The sequence below is a fragment of the Anas platyrhynchos genome, chromosome Z, assembly GCF_047663525.1.
Source record: "Anas platyrhynchos isolate ZD024472 breed Pekin duck chromosome Z, IASCAAS_PekinDuck_T2T, whole genome shotgun sequence".
Classification (NCBI taxonomy): Eukaryota; Metazoa; Chordata; class Aves; order Anseriformes; family Anatidae; genus Anas; species Anas platyrhynchos.
Window position 1 is genome coordinate 79,119,013 of NC_092621.1, and position 24,270 is coordinate 79,143,282.

At 39.2% G+C, this 24,270-nt stretch overlaps 1 protein-coding gene across 4 annotated transcripts in view; it reads left to right on the plus strand.

The window, feature by feature from the left end:
* VCAN (versican) overlaps window positions 1-24,270 on the plus strand; it is a 114,406-nt gene that overhangs the window by 22,905 nt on the left and 67,231 nt on the right. For all 4 annotated transcript variants that reach the window (XM_038169743.2, XM_038169739.2, XM_038169742.2 and 1 more), the window contains 3 exons: window positions 4,570-4,744; window positions 4,859-4,986; window positions 19,088-19,381. In XM_038169743.2, the coding sequence (XP_038025671.2) occupies window positions 4,570-4,744; window positions 4,859-4,986; window positions 19,088-19,381 (597 nt within the window). The remainder of the gene's footprint in view (window positions 1-4,569; window positions 4,745-4,858; window positions 4,987-19,087; window positions 19,382-24,270) is intronic.

Genomic DNA, 24,270 nt, shown 5'->3' on the forward strand with positions numbered 1-24,270 from the left:
AGCAGTTGGTACATACTTTTTCTCTGCACACTCAGAGGATCCTGGAGGCATTTGGCAACCAATCTCCTGCTGATGCAATGCAGCCCTGTTCCTCTCAGGTTGCCAGAGCATAAAACAGGTCAGAAAATGGGTGCAAAGCCTCGAATGAGGAACACAGCTGAATTACTCATGCAGGAAGCTGAAAATGTTGTGCTGTTCCTTCTTCTCATACAGTGCTCACTCCTGTTTCCTCTGTTTTGGCATGTATTTGTCATGTAAGTTATTTTCTACATTAAAAGCAAGAAGGATCACTAAATTTGTGCAGAACTGTGGCAGTGAGGGATATTTGAAGGGTCTGCACCACTGTGACTAAGGCTTGGACCTAAAAATTAACAGTATGACCACTACCATCATAATCTTTTCTCTTTAGGTACTCTTTGCTGTATGAGACTACTTGTGAAATTTAGGCTTTATGTGACTCCACATGGGCATGTTGCAGCAGTGTGAGCTCACTAGTGAAAGTGAACTGTCATTTACTAGCCACAATAAGGCAAGAACTATCTTGGAAGACCCGTTCCCCTGCCGTCCCAGGGGGTATTGCAGCATGATACCCTGGCAAGTAATAAAGAAAAACTGCAGCCCAAAGGTGTGAAACCATAGAACAAGTCTCTTACCTAGGGAAATCCTAGTTTGTTAAAAGTGAAATACTTCACACGTTCATTCACTGGTGTAAGGCAGAGGTGAAAGAGTAAAAGACATTCTCTTTTCTCAGACAGAAGTGAATTTTGGATGCTACAAATTACTTTCCTATGAGTGCCCTTTCTTGCAGACACTGCTACTCCTTCCTGTAATTAGACTGACTTTGTTTGCCAGATGTTCAGTGACAACATTATGCTGTTGTAGTCTGTTTTCCAGTTGCTTTATTTGTTTCTAGGGTAACTTTTTTTGCCTTGTCTTTCAGAGAGCAAATAGACAAAGGGAAAAAAAAATCCTTTACAAATGTTTCAAAGTGCAAAAACTCGGACAATGGATTTTTCCCCCCTTTCTCTGTCTAACTGAAACAATGAAAGTCCTGCACTTTAATCTTCTTAGCCCCAGGGGGTCTTCTAATTATTGCAGCTGTTGCACAGGCTTATACATACATGTCCTCCTTCCCATTCATCTTGGACGCTCTTTTATGTCCTTTGGCTCCTCACTGGAAATGGACGAGCCTTAAACTCTGAGAATAGGTGAAGTTTACCTTTTGGATCAGGGTGAGGAGAACAAAGCATTCCCCAAGTTCCTTCCCAGGATTTACAAATGACCAAAGGCATTTTCTCAGCACTGCAAAAGCTCCTTTAAATTGGCAGTCACATTAACTCTTTAGTCCTGCCTTACTCAGGTATTGCAGAGAGCCCACACATATGCCAGTCAAGAAAGGCAGTAATTGCTTCCAGCATGTAGGAAACAAGAGGCAAGGTAACTGGTTGCTGAGAAAGCATTCATATATTTAGGCATTCTGAAACTTAAAAAAAAAAAAGTGATTTCAGAGAAATATGTTGCTGTCTTGTGCTAACTCAGTGAACCTGTGGTTGTATGGAAAAGCAGCGCCTGGATGAAGTCATGCTACATCAGTTAAGCAAACTTGTGGGGAAAAAATATTACAGGCAATAAATCTAAATTTGTACAAAATATGTTTTAGTTATTATTAAAATGACAAACCAAATGAGTAAAGTGCTTAACATACTTGTGCATTTCTGGTTTGACTCTGAGTAATACTCAGTGTCAAATATTGTATATTATTGGTACAATAACCTTCAATCAGGCCAAGATGACCAGCTTGTGAATATTACAGGTTCATACTTACGATTCAGGGTAAACGTTTTATCCACTTCCATCGTGAGCTATGTAAAATTTGCCCGTTTCTTATGTCTAGACCCCAGGCACCAAGCAGTCAAGTGAACCTCATTTTTTTTATTTACTCTTGTACCACTGAATAGAGCTGTGCTGATTTACCCCATGAGTACCTGGCCCATGGTGTTGACCATGTTACTAAGTACCTAATAAATTAAAATAAATAATGCATACCACGGCTTAAAAAAATATATCTCCAAGTAATATTTTTATTATTTTAAGCCTTTAATTATTCCAAAAGCAATTAGTGATTGTTTTCTAACTTTTCATGTTGTAAGGTAGTGCTCTGTGATGGACAGGGGATAAGGGACTGTGTGGGTTGGGGTACACAAAGCCAAAATACTGCTATACACACACGTATGTAAGTACAGACATCCATATATAAATAAAGTTTTGCACAACTTAAGGCAAAACAAATGGTCCATAAATTTGCCTTCACCAGGCAATGGAGGATGCCCTACAACAGAGAAAGTACAGAACTACAGGAGCTGGAGAAGCTCTCCTTCTGACATTCCCTTTCAGTGTCTCCCACTGCAGAGAGTTTACATTAGTAAGAAAATGTTCTGGCTCGAGACCGTGGTGTAGCACGGAGGCCATCTGGAGCGGTGTGGCTTCATCCATACCATTATGTTCTTTTGGCTCCCAGGAGGGGATGAAGGTGCCCACTGGAAGTTGTTCCTGGGCTTTCCTAACTCCTCATGTTTGCCCAGAAATTGTTTGGAAGGGTGTTACGGGGCCAGGGCCAAGTCATGCATTGAGCTAGTCAAACAACTTAACAGTCTTGATGATGGAATTGCGGGCACCTGGAATATTTAATTTAAGAATATAAACATAGCCCTATTTTTTCAAGATGTATTCTTCACTTGCTATCTTTGCCAGTTTGACGCTTGGGTTCATCTGAAGCTGAAATTACATCGTTGCTTGGAAGAAGCACTATGCATTATGGATTCTGTCAGCAACTCTGAAAAATCATTTTATAGGGACTGTAGTGGTCTGTGAGGTTCCAGCTAGTGGCTGTAGCTGGTGTGTGGGTCCATACTGAATAACAAAATAGGGGGGTTCACAATGATTCCTCTTCTGTTTCCTGTTTCTCTGCCAGTAGCTTTGATGAAAATTGGTGTCTGATGATTGAAGTTTGCCTTACCTGTCTGTGAAATGTGTTCTGTTTTCATTTGAGAAACTATTGGCCATATTCAGACCTCTGATAATGGCACGGTTTTACTGACTTGGTCTGTAAGAGAAAAAAAAAAATAAATTCTAAATACACTGGAACCTCTTGAATTACCACTTTACTAAGTTACCCATATTACTACTTAGTAGTAAATTAACAGACTTCTTCCATCTTTCTTCCACCTTTCAACAATGCTCTAATAACAAAAAGTTTTCATTAAATTCATTATTGCCACAATGCCACTATTTTTCTGGACCATATTACAGTATGTTATTTCCTCATCATGAAATACTGCAATAAAATAATTGGAAAAATGAAATAAAGATTTATTTCCCTGTTTTGTAGACATTCTGTGTAGTAGTTTATGATGTTAAAATGCTTTTGAATATTTTAAGAGTGGAATAAATAAGGTTAAAAGTTATTTTTCAGCCATCATCAGGAGGCATCCTTTTGATGCTAAACTGTAAGAGATACTAGTGATAGAGAGGAAAGTGATTTTGCCAGATGGGCTATATGTTTTCTGCCACCTCACAGTTGGCAGCCTTTATAGGTTGTTTTAGGTGTGCATGCACAGCTGTTACCGAATTCAGTGGGAATTGTATGTACATAGAAAACACAATGTATCTCCTCAACAGAACCTGTCTTAACCAAAACCATCTTAACTCTACCTCTGCCTCTCCAAACATCTGACATGTTCAAGCAACTTTGGAAATTGTCTAGATTCTTTCCAGAACCATAAGGGCCCCAAATAAAAGCAAGCTTTGTTTTGTCTGTTTCACTCGTACTGTGTGCAGGAAAACCTAGTTATGAAGAACTGACCACCAGACATATGTTTATAAATGTCACATTTGTAGTAAGTTTTGAAAGCATAGGAACAGACATGGGGGCCATAACCAACGATCAAAACTGTATCAGAAGCACAAATTGTTTGGTGTCGCCATTGGCCACGTGCCTCACTGCGGCTACCAGACCTCAAGGAATGCCCTTTTTCTTCTTGGCATTTCTGCATGCAGCAACTGCAGCTGGCTGCTTAGGAAAGTCTGGTTTTAATCTTGCCTTTTCTGATGACTAGATGTGCTTAGGCACAGTTTGACTTGCAAGTGGATGGGCCAATAAGCCAATGCATCAGGTAGCACCCATAGCATACGTGCCATGCCTACAGTGCAGTTGGTTGACTAGTCATGGTGGCTGTGTGGTGCCATGGATGTACTTAGTGTGCAGTCTTCCTTTTGGTCATGATTTTCTGTAGCACACCGGTGAAAATACTTAGATAGTTTCATTACTTTTTCTGTGTACTCTGAGTATAATTCCAACTATTTTAACATAGGGTGTCATATAAATACTGGTAGCGGCCACTAGAGGGGGAGACATCATTTATATGATGGAATATCTTGTAGCCTTCTGGTGTTTGAATTGTACCCATCTGTTTTCAGCATTGTAACAATATGCAGGTAAAGTTACAATATAATGATGACTGCAGAAGTGATGTAAGATGTGTCAGTAATCTGAACTTGTTATCTTTTCAGGTGTTGTATTTCACTATCGTGCAGCAACCAGCAGGTACACTCTGAATTTTACACAAGCTCAGCAGACTTGTCTGGACAATGGTGCTGTCATAGCAAGCCCAGAGCAACTGAAAGCAGCCTATGAAGATGGATTTGAACAATGCGATGCTGGCTGGTTGTCTGACCAGACTGTTAGGTGAGATATTTAAAAGGCCCCTTGAGAGTGCTTCTCCAAATTAATATGCTTAGCCTGTACAGACATAATGTGCTGACTTGCTGTAATAATAAATATGAACATGCTGCATTTCAGGTATCCAATTAGACATCCAAGAATTGGCTGTTTTGGAGATAAAATGGGAAAAAAAGGAGTCAGAACATATGGGCGTCGTTTTCCTAATGAAACTTATGATGTGTATTGCTATGTGGAACACATGAAAGGTAAGATAGGTCCATATTTATTCTACATGACAGAATTCAGAGTGACTTGGGATTCTAAAGTGGAAGGGCAAATAAATAAGGAATTCTGTGTACAATGCAGTTTGACTGTTTTGAATCTGCAGAGGATTGCTGAATGTAGTGAACCTATAGTTTGTGGTATAGCAGGCCTTAATTAAAAGCCAATGTGGAGTGTACAAAGAGACAGTCAAGTTTAAAGCTGCTATAGTTAGTGACAGTAGATCTCACAAAAGTTCCTGTTGAAACATCTTATTTTTTTCAATGTTATAAAAGGATTTTCAAAGAAATGCATTAAATGTTTGAGAAGCTATATATATCATATATATATATAAAGATGGATAAAATACCTGTGCCAGTAACTGTATTATAGTACATAAGGTATGTAATTAAGGTTTTTAGATGTCCAGAACATAAAATTAGAAATATATTTAATTGCAATCCAAGTTTAATAATATCTCTTTGGAAAAGGGGCATCTCAGTGTCAAAAAAGAAACAATTAAGAACTTTCCATTGATGAGCAGGCATCTTTAGTGAAATTATTTGCAGTTCAATAGTATGATCATAGTCTTTGCCAAAGCTGCAAATTAAACAGCTCTAATGCAAAAGAGGGATTATGATCCTTCCACATGGTAACTACAAACCATGGATTGTGGTGTGAACCCTACAGTAACTCATGGTCCATGGTTAGATTCTGTGATCCATATTCATTCTGCAAAGAGTTGGATGGAAAAAAAAAAAAAAAGTATGATAAATTTCTCTGTGATTTGGCTGTTCTAGCATGCTCAAATCTTCATGTTACAGTTGTGATATTATATTCATTTCTTATAGACTCCCTTCTGAAGTGAATTTAACCTTATCCTTTCAGTGGGCCTATAGATATATTCCAAATACCAGATATCCTTATGCTTAGACATTACTGTGACAAGTTAAATATGTATACTTAAAATATAAGCATAGCAATATCCTTTCCTGTTCTGTAGCCTTTTTTTTTTTTTTTTTGGGTTTGTGCTGGTTATGTGCATGGGAACTTCACTCTGGTACAGAAATACTTTGCAACCAGGACCAAAGTATATCTTCCATTTACTGCAACAGTCTGAATATGTCACACTGCTTCTGTCTTGAGAGATTTGTATTCCATACCAGTTTCAATGTTCCTTTCTAAAAAATACTTGTAGTTACTAATTATAGGCTTTTTGAGCTGCTGCTTGACTGATACATTTAGTTTAGTGTTGAAGTCATTGGAACAATACAGTCAGCTATGGTTCTGAACAAGCTTGCCTTTGTATATGTACAAATGCAAAATTAAGGTGCTCAGTGTTTATTTGTATTCTATATTAGAGCAGAAATAAATTAGATCATGCAAAGTTTTCTGATGATATCTTTTAGAGACTTTAGTCACTGATATCAGTAAGCATTTTTCTGTTATATTTAGTAGTTGAGGATCTGTCCCAGACTATGTTTACTTTAAAGATTTCTCAAAGAAAAAAAAAAAAGCAAACACTGTTAAAACATTCAAGCTTAGAAACTGAAAATTAACCAATGGAATTTTGTTAGTGCTTAGTATTGTCTTAATTTTACTTATGCTCCATCTGTATCTGTCAGTGAACAGCATATACAAACACATAGAATTCATAACATTCATTACCTGTAAATCCTTGATGGAGTTGAATTCTGAATCAACTCCTGAATCAAGGCTTATAAATTCAATTTAGGTCTTTCCTATATTACAAAATCCAATTTTGACCTGGGCTGAAGACCAAATATGTTTTTCAAATAACAATCTTCCTTTCCCTCTTAAGTACAAAGAAGTATGATAATACGGAGAAGCTCATCCAGGATGCATTTGAGCCAGCAGTTTCTCAAAGTCAAATATTCTCACTGAGATTTAAAGAAAAAAAAAAAAAATAATTAAAAAAAAAGTCTTGGATGTGAATCTCTTAGCATTTATGAAAAGGCTTAAATTTAAGAATACAAGGGGGTTTGATCTATCAAACCACATAACAATAAGTATGCTCATTTTACCTTCTTCCTTGTGCTGTAGCTTGTGGAAAACTGTTTAAAGCAAATGCAGTTTTAGCCTTTGTCTTAAAGGTACTTCAGAGCCTGGGACAAGACTTTTAAAAACTGCTCTGACTTGAAGACTGCAGTTGAACACTTGATCCAACAAAGTTCTCCAACACAATTGCAAAGCACATTGTAGGGTAACAGCCTGTTCACAGAGATGGATACATGCTCAGAATGAAATTCTGCAGGAGGCAAAGATGCCTGCATGTTTATCTGTGGTCCTAAAAAATGCAAATTTTGTTTACCTAGCCTTTATCTAAATACTCTCAGAGTACAGATTTATAAAAATATTCCAGAATCTTTTCCACCAAACTAAGAAAAGAACACTCCATCTTACACTGGTACATATTGTACACCTCTTTTTTCTCTGAAAGGATTGTGAGATAGAAGTGTGATAAATGATGGCTGCATGTGTAGTTCATAGGTCCACAGAATGGTTTGGGTTGGAAGGGACCTTATCTTAAAGATCACTTAGTTCCAACCCTCCTGCCATGGGCAGGGACACTTCCCACTAGAGCAAGTTGCCCAAAGCCCCATCCAGCCTGGCCTTGGGCACTTCTAGGGATGGGGTTCCTCTTCAGCTCCCTCTTCAGCATTCTTGTAGGTCCCCTTTAGGTACTGGTAGACTGCTATAAGGTCCTTCTGGAGCTTTCTTTTCTTTGAACTGGACAACCCTAACTCCCTCAGCATAGGAGAGGTGCTCCAGCCCTCTAATCATCTTCTTGTCCCTCATCTGGACCCCCTCTAACAGGACTATGTCCTTCTTGTGCTGGGGGCCCCAGAGTTTAACACAGCACTCCAGGTGAGGTCTCACAGGAGCAGAGGGGGAGAATCAGCTGCTTTTGGTGCAGCCCAGGGTACAGTTGGCTTTCTGAGCTGTAAATGCACACTTCTGGCTCATAGTGAGCTTCTTGTCACCCACAGCCTCCAGGTCCTGCTCTTCAGAACTGCTCTCAATCCTTTCTCTGCCCAGCCTGTGTTTGTGCTTGGGATTGCCTCGGCTCAGGTGCAGGACCTTTCATGTGGCCTTGTTGAACTCCATGAGGTTTGTACAGGCCCATCTCTCAGGCCTGCCCTGGGCCCTCTGGATGGCATCCCTTCCCTCCAGCGTGTTGACCACACCACACAGCTTGGTGTCATCAGCAAACCTGCTGTGGGTGCATTCAAGCCCACTTCCCATGTCACTGATAAATGTGTTAATTAATACCAGCCCCAATACCAGCACTTGAGGAACACCACTCATCACTGGTCTCCACCTGGACATCAATTGCAATTCTTTGAGTGCAACCATCCAGCCAATTCCTTATCCACTGAGTGGTCCATCTGTCATATCCATGTCCCTCCAATTTAGAGACAAGGATGTTGTATGGGACAGTGTCAAATGCTTTGCACAAGTCCAGGTAGATGACATCAGTTGCTCTGCCCATATCAACCTACACTATAACCCCATGGTAGAAGGCCACCAGCTTTGTCAGCCACAATCTGCCATTAGTGAAGCCATGTTAGCTGTCACTGATCTCCTCCTTATTTTCCATGTGCCTTTGCATAGTTTCCAGGAAGATCTGCTCCATGATCTCTATAGGGACAGAGGTGATAATGACCAGCCTTTACTTCCTCACATTTTCCTTTTTTCCTCTTTTAAATATGGGCATAATATTCCCCTTTTCCAGTCCAGAATGTCACCAGACTGCCACAACTTCTTAAATATGATGGATAATGTGTTAGCAACTTTAGGAACTTATCTTTATTTGCTTCCACAGTCTGTAGGCTTCCTTTTTTGTGTTTGAGTTTGACCAGGAGCTCTTTGTTCATCCATTGTGGGCCTCCTCCATTTTTGCCTCACTTCCTCTTTGTTGGGATGCATTACTCCTGAGTTTGTAGAAGGTGATCCTTGAATATTATCCAGCTTTCTTGGATATCTGTTCCCTCTAGGGCTTTACCCCATGGCACTCTATCAAGCAGATTGCTGAAGAGGCCACAGTCTGCTCTAACAAAGTCCACAGTACTGAGCTTACTGTGTGCACTCCTTTCTACCCTAAAGGTCTTGAATTACACCATTTTGTAGTCCCTGTAACCAAAGCTGCCCTTGAGATTTACATTCCACACCAGCCCTTCCTTGTTGGTGAGAATGAGGTCCAGCATAGCACCTCTGCTCATTTACTCCTCTACCACTTGGAGACGGAATCTGTCATCAACTCAGTCCAGGAACCTCCTGGATTGCTTATGCCCTGTTGTGTTGTCCCTCCAACAGATATCAGGAAAGTTGAAGTCTCCCATGAGGACCAAATGGTCATGGAACTGTCTCACTTGCTGGGTTGTGTTGGTCATGTCCATAGATAATGGTATTGCTACTAGAAGCACTTTACTGTGGTAATAAGGTGAACCTGAGAAGAGAGGAGAATTTCTTCTAAGTCAGTTATGGTTTTACCAACGACATCAAGAAAGTAGAGTCAGGCCAACGCTGAGCGTATTATTTCTAATGTGCTCATCTTTAAGCTCTCTGTGTAACAGTAAAGCCCTTTATGTGGATGGGTGACCATGGTGGAAGAGATAGTTGCCAATTAGCTATAAAACCTCAGCCCACTGTAAAGCGATTTTGTTGCTTCTGTCAGTCAGTTTTAATGCTGGATTATTTCAATAGCTAACCAAGTATTTCTTTCTTTCCTTCTTTCTTTCTTTCTTTCTTTCTTTCTTTCTTTCTTTCTTTCTTTCTTTCTTTCTTTCTTTCTTTCTTTCTTTCTTTCTTTCTTTCTTTCTTTCTTTCATTTGTTCGTTCTTTCGTTCTTTCTTTTGTTCGTTTTTTTGTTCATTCTTTCGTTCATTCTTTCATTCGTTCTTTTGTTCGTTCTTTCTTTCTTTTGTTTGTTCTTTCATTCTTTTGTTCATTCTTTCTTTCTCTCTCTCTTTCTCTCTCTTTCTCCCTCTTTCTCTCTCTCTCTCCTGCTCTTTCTCTCTTTCTCTCTCTCTCTCTCCTGCTCTCTCTCTCTCCTGCTTTCTCTTTCTCTCTTTCTCTTTCTCTTTCTCTTTCTCTTTCTCTTTCTCTTTCTCTTTCTCTTTCTCTTTCTCTTTCTCTTTCTCTTTCTCTTTCTCTTTCTCTTTCTCTTTCTCTTTCTCTTTCTCTTTCTCTTTCTCTTCCTCTTCCTCTTCCTCTTCCTCTTCCTCTTCCTCTTTCGCTCGCTCGCTTTCTCACTTCTTTCTCTCTTTCTCTCTTTCTTTCTCTCTTTCTCTCTTTTATGGCTCTTTGTTTAGAAGTTTTCAATGAACTCAAATCAGAAAATAATTTCCAGAAGTCCAAAGAGTCCTAGTTTTATTGATATATGCTGTAGGCATGTTATACTGACATGCAAGGGAGTTAATTTATTCTGTTTGGATGAAGAGGAACAGATGCAGTGTTAGAAGGAAACAGTACCATGTCATGGTATAATGCAGGATATTTTTTATTTTTTTTTCCACTGCCTTCAATTAAACCTGTGTCTCTGAGCCAGACTTTCTTTTTAAGAAAGAGCTGTGGAGCCAAGATGGCTTTGTCTATATAGCAGAAACAGTCTTTGTAAGAACAAATGATAATTTTAAATACAGAACTTGTTTGAAGTTACATAACTTCGGTGGGATTATTCTTTGCAACCACTCATCCACAGAAGACAGTTAGATAAAATGTCAACAGAAGTTATTAGAAGTGAACATTGCGTAAAAATAGCTCTTTTTTTTTTTTTTTTTTTTTTTTTTTTTTTTTTTTCTCTTCTGTAGTATTGTAGCACACTTATCCATTGGTAGAAGACTTAGCAGTTCAGGACTCAAGTTTCTGTCAAATTTATGATTTCCCTGTTCACCCAACCAAGGCTGATTCTGCGAAGTGTAATCCTTCTCTTGTACTGAGCGCTGTCAGCAGTTCATTAATAACTACTGATACTTAGAATAGTAGAATCAAAGGAAAGATTGGGTTGGCAGGGGCCTTAAAGACCTTTTAGTTCCAACCTCCTGCCATGGGCATGCAGTTCCAACCTCCTGCCATGCCACTCACTAGATTGCCCAGGGCCTCGTCCAACCTGGCCTTGAACTTCTCCATGGGTGGGGCATCCACAGCCTCTCTGGGCACAACCTGTTCCAGTGCCTCAACACCCTCTAATGAAGAATTTCCTCTCAACCTCTAATCTAAATCTCCCCTCTTCTAGTTTAAAACCATTCTCCCTTTTCCTTTCATTGTTTGTCCATGGAAAAACTCACTATCTTTTTTACAAGCCCCCTGTAAGTACTGAAATGCTGTAATTCTCTTCTCCAGGCTGAACATCCCCATCTCGTTCAGCCTTTCTTCATAGGAGAGATGCTCCAGCCCTCTGATCATCTTTGTGGCCCTCCACTGGACCCACTCTAACAGACCATATTCTTCTGTTGTTGGGTACCTCAGACCTGGATGCAGCACTCCAAGTGGGGACTCACCAGGGCAAAGTAGAGAGGGACAATCACCTCCCTCAAGCTGTTGGTCACTCCTCTTTTGATGGAGCCCACTTAGCATATTGTAGAGCTGTGCTTAGACATTATTTTTTTTCCATGGGAATTTGAAAGTTCATATCTGCATTGTGTGTTCTATTCAATGCCAAATCTAATAGACTTACTTGTGATAAATAAATCCTTATTTGGAGACCTCATGCCAGTGGGATGACTATTCATGGAATAAGATGGTGTTTGATTAATGATATCAAAATTTGGGCCATAATGAGATGTCATCATGGAAGTCATTGAACAGTTAATGGTCTGTTGGCCAGTATTAGAGATATTGTTACCCCAGAAGGCCATAAATGGTGGTAAGAATACTCTCAATACATCGCATAAATGTGTGTTGAATTTACGGTACTTATTTGGGTAGTTACACTGAGGATTTGTAGGAGCAACACCATTTCAGTTTTCTTCCTTTCTGGCCACATGAAATCACAAAGTTAGCCAGAGACATGGATTTCTCCTTGAAACATAAAAAATTAGCTTAAATTAAAACCAGTTGTCTAGGCTAAGTCTTGCCATTTCCTTGCTCTGAGAAAAGCCACAGAAATTATAGACAGTACAATTATGTGTAAAATATTTTGAGTTTTGCTAAAAAACATGGGAGAATACTTCTGGGAAGGATTTAAAATTTCTGAGCTCCTAATGATAAAAACAAGAATGTAGAGTCAATATATCATTAAATAGGTACTTGGCATGGACTCTTACTACAAGCTGATTCTACATTCATTATATTTCATTGCATATTTCATTGTACTAAGTGTTAAAAAACATTTAGAATACCTTTAAATGCAGGAGGTGATTTATTAATAAAGAGCTTAATCTAAAGCAATTCAGCTCCAAATGTTTGGATATAAGTCTGAGGTTCTCCTCACACCTCCAACTGAAAAGTGTCTGTACCAGTGTCTTCTACAGGATACTCCCTTGAAAGGAAGTGGTTGATGAGGATGGAGGTTCTGTCTTCAGATAAGGTTGTATATGATTCATTTGACACTGCCATGATGTCAGAAATGGAGACAAAGTGAAATCTGCTTGCCAAAGCCCACTGATGAAGTGAGGAACCGTGAGAGCATGCTGCAAAGCCAAAGCACAAACTACTCCATGTAGCATCATCTTCTGGCCAAAGCCAGTTAGAAGCCATATATGTCTAATAAGCATATATAATATGCAGATGGGGAGTCATGCTAAGAAAGTTATTTTGGATTAGCTGTGGGGAAGATTATAAAGTCTCATTTCCATACACCATTTCCAGCCCCCCAGTGAGTGTGGGGAAGAAAAAGAAAAAAGTCAAAAAACAAAACCAGATGTCCTGTAAATACTTTCTGCTTAGTCTCACACATTTTTGCTATTGTCATGGAAATTTGTGTGAGAACAATAATGATTTAAAAAGTCATAATCTAAAATACAGCTTCAGGTGTGAACTGTCTTCTGTGTTTTGGGCAGCTAAAGATCTTCTGTGGAGCCCATTCTGATTCCAGAGCAACAATGAGATTTTTAAAAAGACCTGGTCTTTTAATGGTCTTTTCTTCTCAGTTCATGACTTTTAATAGGGTCACAGCTTTTGCATTGGATTCTATTGGATCCCAGTTAGAGGAGACTGAATAGGAAATAATGCCATGGTGCTTTTTTATGCACAATGTGGTGTTTGAGCTCAGAACATGACAAAACTTGTCTTTAGGGTGTTCCAAAAATCATGACTTCTCAATGCTTTTTGAGAGTAAAGCACAAAAGGGAAAAAAAAAAAAAAAGAATTTAAAGTTAATTTTTCCCCTTTGTATTACACAGTGACACTTCGCAACTACAGCAGAGCTATCTAAGGGTATAGCAGTTGCCAAGCTACTCGTCATGCTTGAGGGCAAGCCTGTGGGAGAAGTGTAGCCTTCCAGTCCTGTCAAGTGCAATGGATTCCTATTCAGCATATAGTTTTGCATAAAACAGACTCAAGACAATCAGGAGAGCTTAATTAAATTGTTACTGATGTGTATCAAAAGGAATCGACTAACTTGTTCTAACGTGTGAGAGAAAAAGACTTCTTCATCTTGTCTAGTCTTCTGCTTTAAAGTTGAACCTAGCTGCTTAGGTCTGTGTGCCAAAATGTTCAAAGCAGCAGAACTCTGTCTGTTGTCTCTAAAGAATACAGCTGAATGAAGCTGGACATCCAAAGTGGTTTTCCAGGTTTTCCTTTCCTAGAGAGCATTTCACCATAATCTGTGACTTTGTTAAGGATACCTCTTTATCAGCCTGGTGTGTCAGAGAAGCAGCCCTTAACAGCAGCAGGACGGAGGAACAGAAGTGCAGCTGAGACAACAAATCTTGTCTGTGCAGCTTGGGAGAGGAAGGCTGAGGCATGAGCTAGATTAATAAACAAGTTAACTGTACGTAGCCTCTGAGGACACTTCCTGTGGTGAAGACAGATAAAACTTTTCAGGTCCATCTTGTCCCAGATGTATATGTGCATTTTTTTCCAGAGCAAGCAAGACAAGGGTAGTGGTTTCTGATGTCTTCATGTATGTGTGTACAGGTGGGATTGATGCGGGCAGTATTTCTTCTACTCTGGTACACAAGCAGTCTAATAGTCCTGTTGGTGAGTGCAGATGCCTTTTTGCAAGAGCCTTCTGGCCAAAGATAGAAAGGAATAAGGAGAAAATGGAAATTCTTGTGGGTAATTAGAGTTCTGTGAATTTAATATCCATCTGGATTCCCTTGATTTTTCTTTATGTCTTTGTTTACGCAACACTGAAAGTAGTGCAGGCTGTAGAATCTGAGCACCCAACCATGTGAGAGCACTTACATGTATACCCTGTGTTGCTCAGTCCCAGTTGGGACAGTCATAACTAAGAGTCTTGTTACTTAGGGAGATTAATACAGGTGAAAAGGGGGATTGCATTATAAATGCAAGGCTCTCCTAGTCATTTCTCCAAATGGGTTGGCTAATAAGGAGGACACCCCTTAGGTGGTTGACCAGCCACCATCAACACCACCTGGTGTGTTACCAGATCTGTAAAAACATTCTGTGAGAAACTCCCATATTCTCTCTTAAATGTCTCTGCAGTTTCATAGAATCCTTCAAACATCTGTAAAATTTCTGTCATGTCAAGTGTAAAATCACTTTTACATGACACTTTCACCTGCCAGGTGTCAGCGACTTGTACTTCATTTGGCTGATACTGGCACACTGCATGATGGCATGTGAAGCTGAGGGGATGATGCTGTGTTCTGGGGAAAGATTGCCACATAGCCAGGCTCGAAGAGCTCCTCTAGGAAGTAACAACACACCAATCCCTTAACTGTGGTTTCACCTATGGGAAGAGAAATTACTGATGAGGTCTGTGCTGGAGGGCTACAGCTAGATTCATTACTTTTGCCCTAGTCAATACATGTTGTGTATTGACCCCCGGCTATGGTTCTAGCCTGCCCTCATTTCTGTGCTTGCTTTTAAGATGTATGATTCATGAAATTCACACCTACAAACATGCCCAGCTCAGTGAGATGTCTCTTGATGAGAGAGAATATGTGAAATAACCTTCAAAGGAATGAAGATTGCTATAAAACTAGCTGATAAGTCAGTGGATCTAAAGTTTTTTTCCTTAGGGCTGAATCAGCTTTTGTCTTCAAGGGAAAAAGCTGGCTTCTTCATGTAGCTTGATGTATTTGAAAGAGAGGGGAGAAGGAAAGAGGGGAAAAAGACATGTCAGGTGTCTGTTTTAACCAGGCAAAACAAATCCATGTAACAGGAAAGTTCTGGGGGTTCTTCAATTGCTCTGACCACCATGGGTGTGCAATTGACCTGAAACTTGAAATTAAACAGTTACCAGGAATAATACACATTACTTTGTTGTCTGCAGTCTAAACATTGTCATGGTCTCCATTTTGTTCCCTGGAACTGTAGAACTAGTTCCTCTCCATCTGCTGGTCTAAGCCCTGGGGTTTGCCTGCATAACACTGCTAAGTTCCTTGGAGTGGACTACAGATATAAAAACATTGCAGATAGATTTTAACATAAAATAATAATAATGATAATAAATCTGCCCTACTCTGGTGTTTGTGGCTATACCATTTGTTTATCAATGTTTCTCAGAGTTTCTCTGGGGTACTCTTCTAGTCTTTTGGCTGAGGAATGGAGGTGCTTTCAAATATCATCATAAAGACACTTTAAAAGACTGATAGAAGCAATCCTCTTGCTAAATATGGAACCCACTCTGCTGCCAAAAACAGGAATAATTTTTACAGGCTACATGTATTAAATGCATGTTCAGAAAAGTAGGACCAGCATTCTTTTTACATACTATGAACTGAATTTCCACACTGCTGTGGGACACTAATCATGTCAGAAAGGTGACATGGATAGCAACTTATCTCATCATATGGATGGGGGAATTCTGTATGAGTTTCAATTACATACGGCTGGTTTTAGGAAATACAAATATTTTACATACCCCTACGTTCCAAGTGATTGCACCGGTATACACAAACAGTAGGTTCTGACAAATTTCCTCTGTGCTCTCTGGGTCAGTATATTCCTGAAGCGCTGACTGCTGTGCATGTGGTGTACATGACCATAGTCTGCTCAAGGTGCAGAAAAGTTTGTGCAGACTTGCTCATGACATATTTTTGGGCTGCTGCAAATGAAATTGATGCTATCCAGTTGATGAAGCATTTTGAGAGTTGCTTTCTTCTCAAGTGCTTGACAGAAAACGTAAACTTTTTTATTATTATTTATTTATTTATTTATTTATTTTATTTGTAATGTGGCTTTGGAAGCAGATTGCAGAAAATTTATAATGAGGGGCCTTTATTAAACCCATGCTTTATTTTATTTTATTTTTTTACAATTTGTGCCAACAATTATTACATATACTAAGTGCACACTCAAACAAACATATATACATTTATTTTGTTTTCATACTGGACAGCCAAATTGCAGAGTCATACCTCCTAGGATAAATTCCTGCTATTCCTGCAAACCACTCTTTACCCAGAACAACTGCAAGCTGCTATGTTTTAACATGTTTTTACCCTTTATTTTGTCATCTACATTCCTGAAATACATGAATATTTACTTGTTATATGATGGAATGACAATAAAAGCAGTTTACTGATCACTCTGGTACCTTTTTGCATTCCTTGTGAATTTAACCTCTTTTATTTATTTATTTATTTATTTATTTATTTAATGTTAAGCTGCCAAATGAGTGGCAAAGAAAAAAAATAACTTTGGACTTTACTTGCTGGACTGTTCTGGTTAGACTGCATTTTTTCTTAAACATGTGGGTGTTTTAATCATTTAGTTTTTCTGGTAGAACACCCTTTGACAAAGATGGTGTCTGCATGAGAGCAGCCGAATTCAGCAGACAAACAAAATAAATTGCTGATGGTACAGTAGAATAGATTGAGTATAAAGGAAGACATGCCACCCTTCTTTTAAAATTGCACTGCCCTCAGTATTGCATAAACAGGCATGTTCAAAGGCAAATTCAAAGTATATTTCTGTATAAAAATCTGCTTGTGCAATTTGGATAGGTAAGTTCTCTGCAAAATACTCTACAAAAGTACAGTTTGAACTCTGTGTTTTGAAATCTCATAGCAAGACAAAACTGCTCGCGAAGTTTCCTTGCTTTAACAAGTTGCAGGTATCATCTCAGAGGATTAAATATCTGCAACTTCAATGATATTTCATTTGGAGGAGGTGATCCAGATTAGTTGATGGAAAATTTGCTTGTTTTTAATCTTGCACCGTTTACCTGTTTTTCTGTCTTCAGTAAGTTTCTCCCAGGAAGAATGCTGTGGGATTTTTTGACATTATTTTCTTTTTGATGCATCATATTTATTGGGAGAAAACCTATAAAATACATTGTTTCCCTTGTCTTATTTTGTTGTCTACCTGGATTGATATTATCTGCTTTTTATTTGCAACAATTTTAACTACTAATTTCCATATACACCACAACTGTTGCATGGCTGAAGAGTCGTCAGAACAGAAGGGGCTGCTTTAGAGTGGTCTTTCTGTGCTCCACTGTTTCATGGTATTTGCCATGGGGATGGTGTTGTGGGATAGCTGCATCCACCATTCATTATTGGCCATAATACCAGATCTGCCCCTTGATGCAGAAAAAGCTGTCTTCTGCAGAAGTGTTTAATAAAAAAGTGCATTGTCTTTATGGTCTGGAGAGCTGAATGAAGCACTCTGGCACTTCTGAGAGGTGAATGATTCTTCACTTTCCTTACCTTAAAGTGTGCCTTATAGATGTGCTCTGTCCCTCAGTAGCTACAGTACTTTACCTCTAAGTTGGACACTCCCTACAGCATGCATAAAGAAACTTACCCGGTGGAATTGATATTACAGCTGTAATAACAAATCAGAGTTTCTACCTAGGAGGAAAAAGAAAATTGGCACGTTGCCTCCTTTCACGCTTGCATTCCTTTCAAGCTCGAAACAAGTGTAATATTGAAGTGAATGAAAGTGCTTGGGGTGATGTAGTCTGTCTGCCTTTTGCTAGGTTACCCTGAGACAACTGCTGAGGTATGGCAGATTGCATGTCCAGTGTGAATTAGCAGTGCTGTCCATTGTGTTCTGGTCCACCGTACAAGGGGTGGGGAAGAGAAGTACTGTCTGGTAACAGATATTTTGAGTTTGCTCTGTTTCTACAGCTGAACGCATTGATTTTAGGTCTGAAGCCTGAATGAAAACTAGAAAGGAGTCAGCTTACTACTTCATTCCCAGGGCACAGACATCAGAGCCTTGATTTCATTTATAGTGTTTGGGTGAACAAGGCAACAGATCCAACTGCATAATGGCTATTTGACTTTGAAGTAGAATACTTGACATGCTATTTGTTTTCTTTCAGTTTCCAACTGAGAAGTTATTATTTTCAAATTACTGTTCCATGGAAACTAAATTATACTAGGGGCAGTCTAGATTAATTCAGCTTTTCACACAAAAAGGGCTTTGTGCACACAGCTTGCCTAGTGCATTCCCTCACCTGTGTTCCCTATGGGGCAAGGTCAAGACTGATGTAAATACAACATTCGAAGCTGCTGCGGAGCAGCAGTGAAGAGCATTTGCTTTGTGTGTGTGTCTCAAGTGAGATTCTAGTGATGACTAAAAAGGTGAGGTAAAAGACTTGCAGATGTAAAGGATTTGTTTTACTGAGAAAGTAAAATCTGTTGGACTGGATTTAATTAGCATAGTTGAGTCACAAAGTCTACTCCAACAGAGGTCACAGAGGAGCTTCCAGGCTCTTGTTACCTCTGCCTAGAGACTGGGGAAGGGACCCAATCTCCAGCCACAATGTAACTCATTGCATAATGTTTGTATAAAAATAATTGTACTTTGAGGTAGGCACATTTTCGTAATGAAATCTGAGACTTTTAATTTTCTGAATATCTGCTTTTTTGAGCAAAAGGGTAAGCAAAAAACTGATCAAGCAAAATTTGAAAGCAAACTTACAGGACAGGAGGAAGGAAGCTAAGTTGACTTGATCGTGGAATTTGATGCTCATTCTTTGTTATTTTTTTCTTCCTCTAGATGAAGTGGTTCATGTTTCCGTTCCTGAGAAGCTCACCTTTGAGGAAGCTAAAGAGTTGTGTCGGAAACGAGATGGTGTCCTTGCTTCTGTTGGAAACCTGTATGTTGCCTGGAGGAATGGCTTTGACCAGTGTGATTACGGCTGGCTGGCGGATGGAAGTGTTCGTTACCCTGCCTCGGTGGCTAGGCCCCAGTGTGGTGGAGGTTTACTTGGGGTGAGAACCCTGTATCGCTATGAGAACCAAACAGGCTTTCCTTACCCAGATAGCAAGTTTGATGCCTACTGCTATGAACGTAAGCTTTTTTTTAGTTATAATTTTCAGTACACTCACCACTCTAACCCTGAAAAGCATTTAATATATGTTTTGTTTCAGTTCTTGCGGTGCACATCAGTCTTTAAAATTTGTTTTATCAGTATGGCTTTGAAAAAAAATAGAGGAAAGCCAAACTAAAACAAATGTCCTAAAGTAACATTGGCAGATTGAGGCAAAATTTTAAGGTAAGATTCCAGCCTGGGTACTGTTGTACTTACGTGGAGTGACACACCGTATCCACAATCAGCCTGAGACTGTGGAATACATAATTCAGTGCCTGATTGCACCCTGGTTTCTTCTGTGTAAACCCAATGAACATGAGAACTGAAGAAATGTACTTGACCAGATAAATGATTATCATCTAGCCTGATACTCTACTTCCAGTGATGGCAGTAAGACAGGCTGTTTACAGAGTGTGTACAAGCCAGGCCTTTTTTAGGTCTCTGAGATGCCAGTGAACTGGGGGCTATCATTGGATTCAAGACATTTTGCCGCACCATATATAGGCTTCTAAAGTAGTTATAATTACTCACCTAATGTTTCATGTGTTGGTCAACCAGCACTGCTCTAAATTGCCTTTCTTACTGCCACTTATGTTCCTCCTGGTATTTTCAGAGACATGTCAAGTATTTACCACATCCACATAGTAGATTGCATCAATCTAATCCAGACCTCCTCCATGCCCGTCAGCTTTCCTTTGTCTTTGGGGTTAAATATTGCATTGTAACCTCTTCCATCTTCTATACTAGCAGCCTGGCTCTGCTATTATGGTGCAGCTACTTCTTGAACAGGTTCCATTTGTCCCAGAAGGTTCACCAGCTTCTAGTAAAGCTGAGCTTCTCTTCCCTATAACATCATCTTACCTCTGCATTATAGTTGTAGATCCCTGCCTGTCTCTTAGGCCTTCATGGAACTGACCATGCTTCTTATGGCACCATGGTGGTCCTGGCCCCATCTGCCCAGCCTCCTGCAGAACATCCCTCCTACATTTCCTTCTGTCATTAGTGATGACTACTTACAGCTCCACTTCTCGTACACCTCCAGATAACTTTTCCATGCATATCATGATGTGCAACTTGTGGGCTGCTGTGTAGGCCTTTCAAATATCACAGACCAGCTAACTGTGTCTATTAGCAGAGGAACCCATCACCTTGTTTCTGTCCTTTAAGATCCCTTCCATCACAGGACTGTTCCTGATGCAAGAGGACACTGATTCTATTGGAAGGTGGGTCACATCTAGATTAGAGTGTGTCTTCCCAGCTAAACATTTGAGGACTTGCAGCCTCCTCAGCAGCATAAGGAGGTTGGACTACTCGAGAATTTCCCTGGAGGCCTCTCTGATGAAGTTCCTTTGGTTGCAAATGGTACTATTGGCATTAAGGAGTGAAGGCAACTTGAGTTGGTCTTTAACTAAGAAAATAGAATTTGTAGGGGGCTCAGTCCTGTGACTTGTTTTATCAGTCACAAATGCTTGAAATGTGCATTGTGTAGTGTCCCCATTTTTGTGGATGATGAGCGAACTGCAGCCACAGATATTTCCAACTCCGGCTTTGAAGGCTCATTTATGACCAAACCTTACTGTCTAAGAACAAATCCTGACATCTGGTGTAATGTTATGCTCTGACTGTTCTCACACATTCTTACCCGCAATATTTTAAATTATTATTTTGTGTTCTTTATTGCTTGTTGGAAAAAAAAAATGTTGCAAAACTTTGCATGTGGAAATAGTGGAAGTAGTCCTAGTGGACACCAAAGGAACTGCATGAAGGACTAAGGACTGATTACATTCAGGAGTGTTTGCTTTAATCTGCAGAACAGAATTTTGTCAAATCACTCCTTCTGTCCATTCCCAAAATTGTCTATGATTATTTGTAAGTGTTGTGGGTAAAATTGACTAAAGGGGACGTCATTCATCAGACCATCTAAAAGGCAAAGTAGGGGGACTTTGTGGTTTGCCTGTAATCTAGTATGTAGGTAGGACAAATTACAAATTTTCAACATACTAGTGTGAGTGAATTTCACCCCTTCCAAACAACATGTACCTTTTCAATATACTTTCAGAGGGTTTTACTTAAAAAAATAATACATGTAAATTAGTAACATACCATTTGTCCTAAAAACATCTTTGTTAAGAATCACTCTTTCTGCAAACTGTTGCCCTTGTTACCCAGAAAATAAATATTTCATCAGTTTGCAACCCAAGAATTAGACAGACTATGATTATGGGTCATTTTACAAGAAAAGAAAAAAAAAAGGAAACAGAACCAACATAATTTAATAGAGGCCATGCTTGCTCTCTAGCAATTTTGATTGCAATCAACATTACACCAGACTTAATTAAATGCTGCTTGTTAGATGACTCAGGTTTTGCCAAATACACCTCCTTTTGTGCAAGGAAATACAGAAGTGCAACGCTGTACCATATGCCCTCCTTCAGAATGCCTGTCTGCCATACATTTCTGAATTTTTTGATAACTTTCTCTCTCCTTCTCAGAAGGTACTTGGGATCTCACAGCAACCCTCTATAATTCTTCATTGCTTTTGGTATAAGATTTATGCATGTGGTGAGTAATGAGATGCACTGCCTAGCGTCTTGGTCTTTCATGTCTCAGACAGCTGTCTGAACAGCGACTGCAGAGCGAGCCACCCTCTCCCTTTTCTGGGGCAGAGAAAGAGGGATTAAAAAAAAAAAAAAGGCAGTTTAGCTTTAATTTTAGGTCCTTGTTTCAAGTCTTCTTTTATCCAGAAGTTTTCTCTATCACTTCCCAATATTCAGTATTTCCAGTATTCTCAATTTCTTCCCAATATTTCAGTATTTCAGTGTAGTAACATAACACATGAAATCCTCTGTCGGCTCTGACTTTTTTTTAACTCAATATGAAGTTTTATGCAGTGGTTCCTACAGTGCCAAAACAGTCCTCTCCAAGACCCTGATTCTTTACAGTTATTTTCAATGCAGTGCCGATAGCTCTTTCTGTGGTCATTAGGTGTCTCACATTACACCATTGTACTTTCCTCATCACCTGAGTACCCAATCATACCAGCAGAACACTTCTGTGGCTGAAAAAGAATAAAAGAGGGAAGTGTCTACATGCATTTATGGACTGCTGAAAGGAAAAACAATGAGTGCCTCTGTTGATGAGGAAGGTCGAAGCTAGCTATCCAGGTAGCACCAGTGCTGAGGGTCTGCAGCACAGATGTTCATGCACTGACCTCAGTTTTTACAGCGTCCCTGTACGGTTTCCTCTGCCTCCTGTGTGAAAGCCAGAGAAGTTCCCATTGACCCAGCTTCGAGTGCTCTGGCCACATGCTGTGTGTTTCTTTTGAAGTGCAGTGGCAGTGATTAAAGGCCTACTCTTGGTGCTTTTAGTCGTGCTGAGTAAGACTATACTCCCTGAGTAAGGCCACCAAAGCAAATGCCACACAGCCCTAGAAGGGATGAGTCTAGCACTCAAATTTACATGTACTCTGAAGGAATAGGTCTGTGGCAGAGCAGGCATCTGTTTTAACCATTACAAAGTTTAATCTTGCAGGTAAGAAAGGGTTTTTCTTCAGCCCTCCTTAAGATCTTCACTCCTATCTATCTTGTGATTTAAAGTCTCTTTGATGGAAAATCAAAAAACACTAATTTTAAATTGCAGTTAAAAGAGACCTCAATCAGTGTTTTGAAAATCTGAATTACTTTTAAAAAGGAGTCATAGTGGTCAAAATATATTAAAAAACAGTAACTGGAGCAGTAAATTAAAAACAGTAGGCAGGCACTAATTTCAACAAAACAGCCAATCTGGACAACATTTAACTGTATGCTTAAATTCAGCATTTTAATGTCAGCTGTTTTCTGGTTACAAAGCTACACTGTGCAAAGTGTCTTGACTTTTGGAAAATAAAAATGGCCCATGATAATAATACATGATTTAAAATCTAAAAATCTTGTTAAAAAATAAAAACCTTCTTCACTTTGATCACAGATTTTTTGACTCTACAGAAACCACATGGCCCTGAGTTTCTGAAACATTATCCGTGTGTTTCATCTCATCCCTCCATGACTTTTGCCAGACTTCTTAATTCTTTTTTTTTTTTTTTTTTTTTTTTCTAAGAGGTACCTAATCATGTATCCGATGAGGCTTGAAAAACTTTCTGGTTGGACACATGATTAAATACTTGAAGCTCCTTGGCCTCCATGGATGGCCTTCATCATCAGAGGAAAAGTTTTTCAAGTGTAAAAATACAGGACTTCTAGTCACAGTTTAAAAAAAAAAAAAAAAGTAAAGAAGAATTAAAGGTAGAAGAACAGTTGTGGAACACTGTTTTTTATTTATAAGAGAATAAAAAAGATTCAGCAAAGAATACTTCATTTTTAATGGGTACCTACTTAATGTTTAGCTGCTGCATAGAGCTATATGCTATTTAATCCTGTCACCTATCCTACCCCACATCTCATCAGGTTAAATTCATCGGGATAAATCTTGCAATGGACTTCAACAGATGTTGGATTAGGCATTTTGTACTACAGTATCTGTAGAAAAATTGTGCTCCAGGAATGCACAGAAATGCAAAGCAATACATGGCTTTTGTCTTACATACTGACAACAGAATTGAACTAGATGAACTACATACAGAGAAATGGTTGAAGTTTTGAAAAATAAATCTGTGTTTTGCTGAGAAACACTGTTTTATTAAAGCTGAATACTTCCATGGACCTGTATTGATTTTGGAGAACCTCTCATTGAAACATTTTTTGCTTGACTCAAAACATGTATCTACCATTTTGGAGTCATTTCTCTGGACTGACCATTTTGTTTCAGATTTGCTCTTTCATTTCAACTTTCTTTTTCATGCACCTTTGCCATTTCTCTTTATGTATGATTT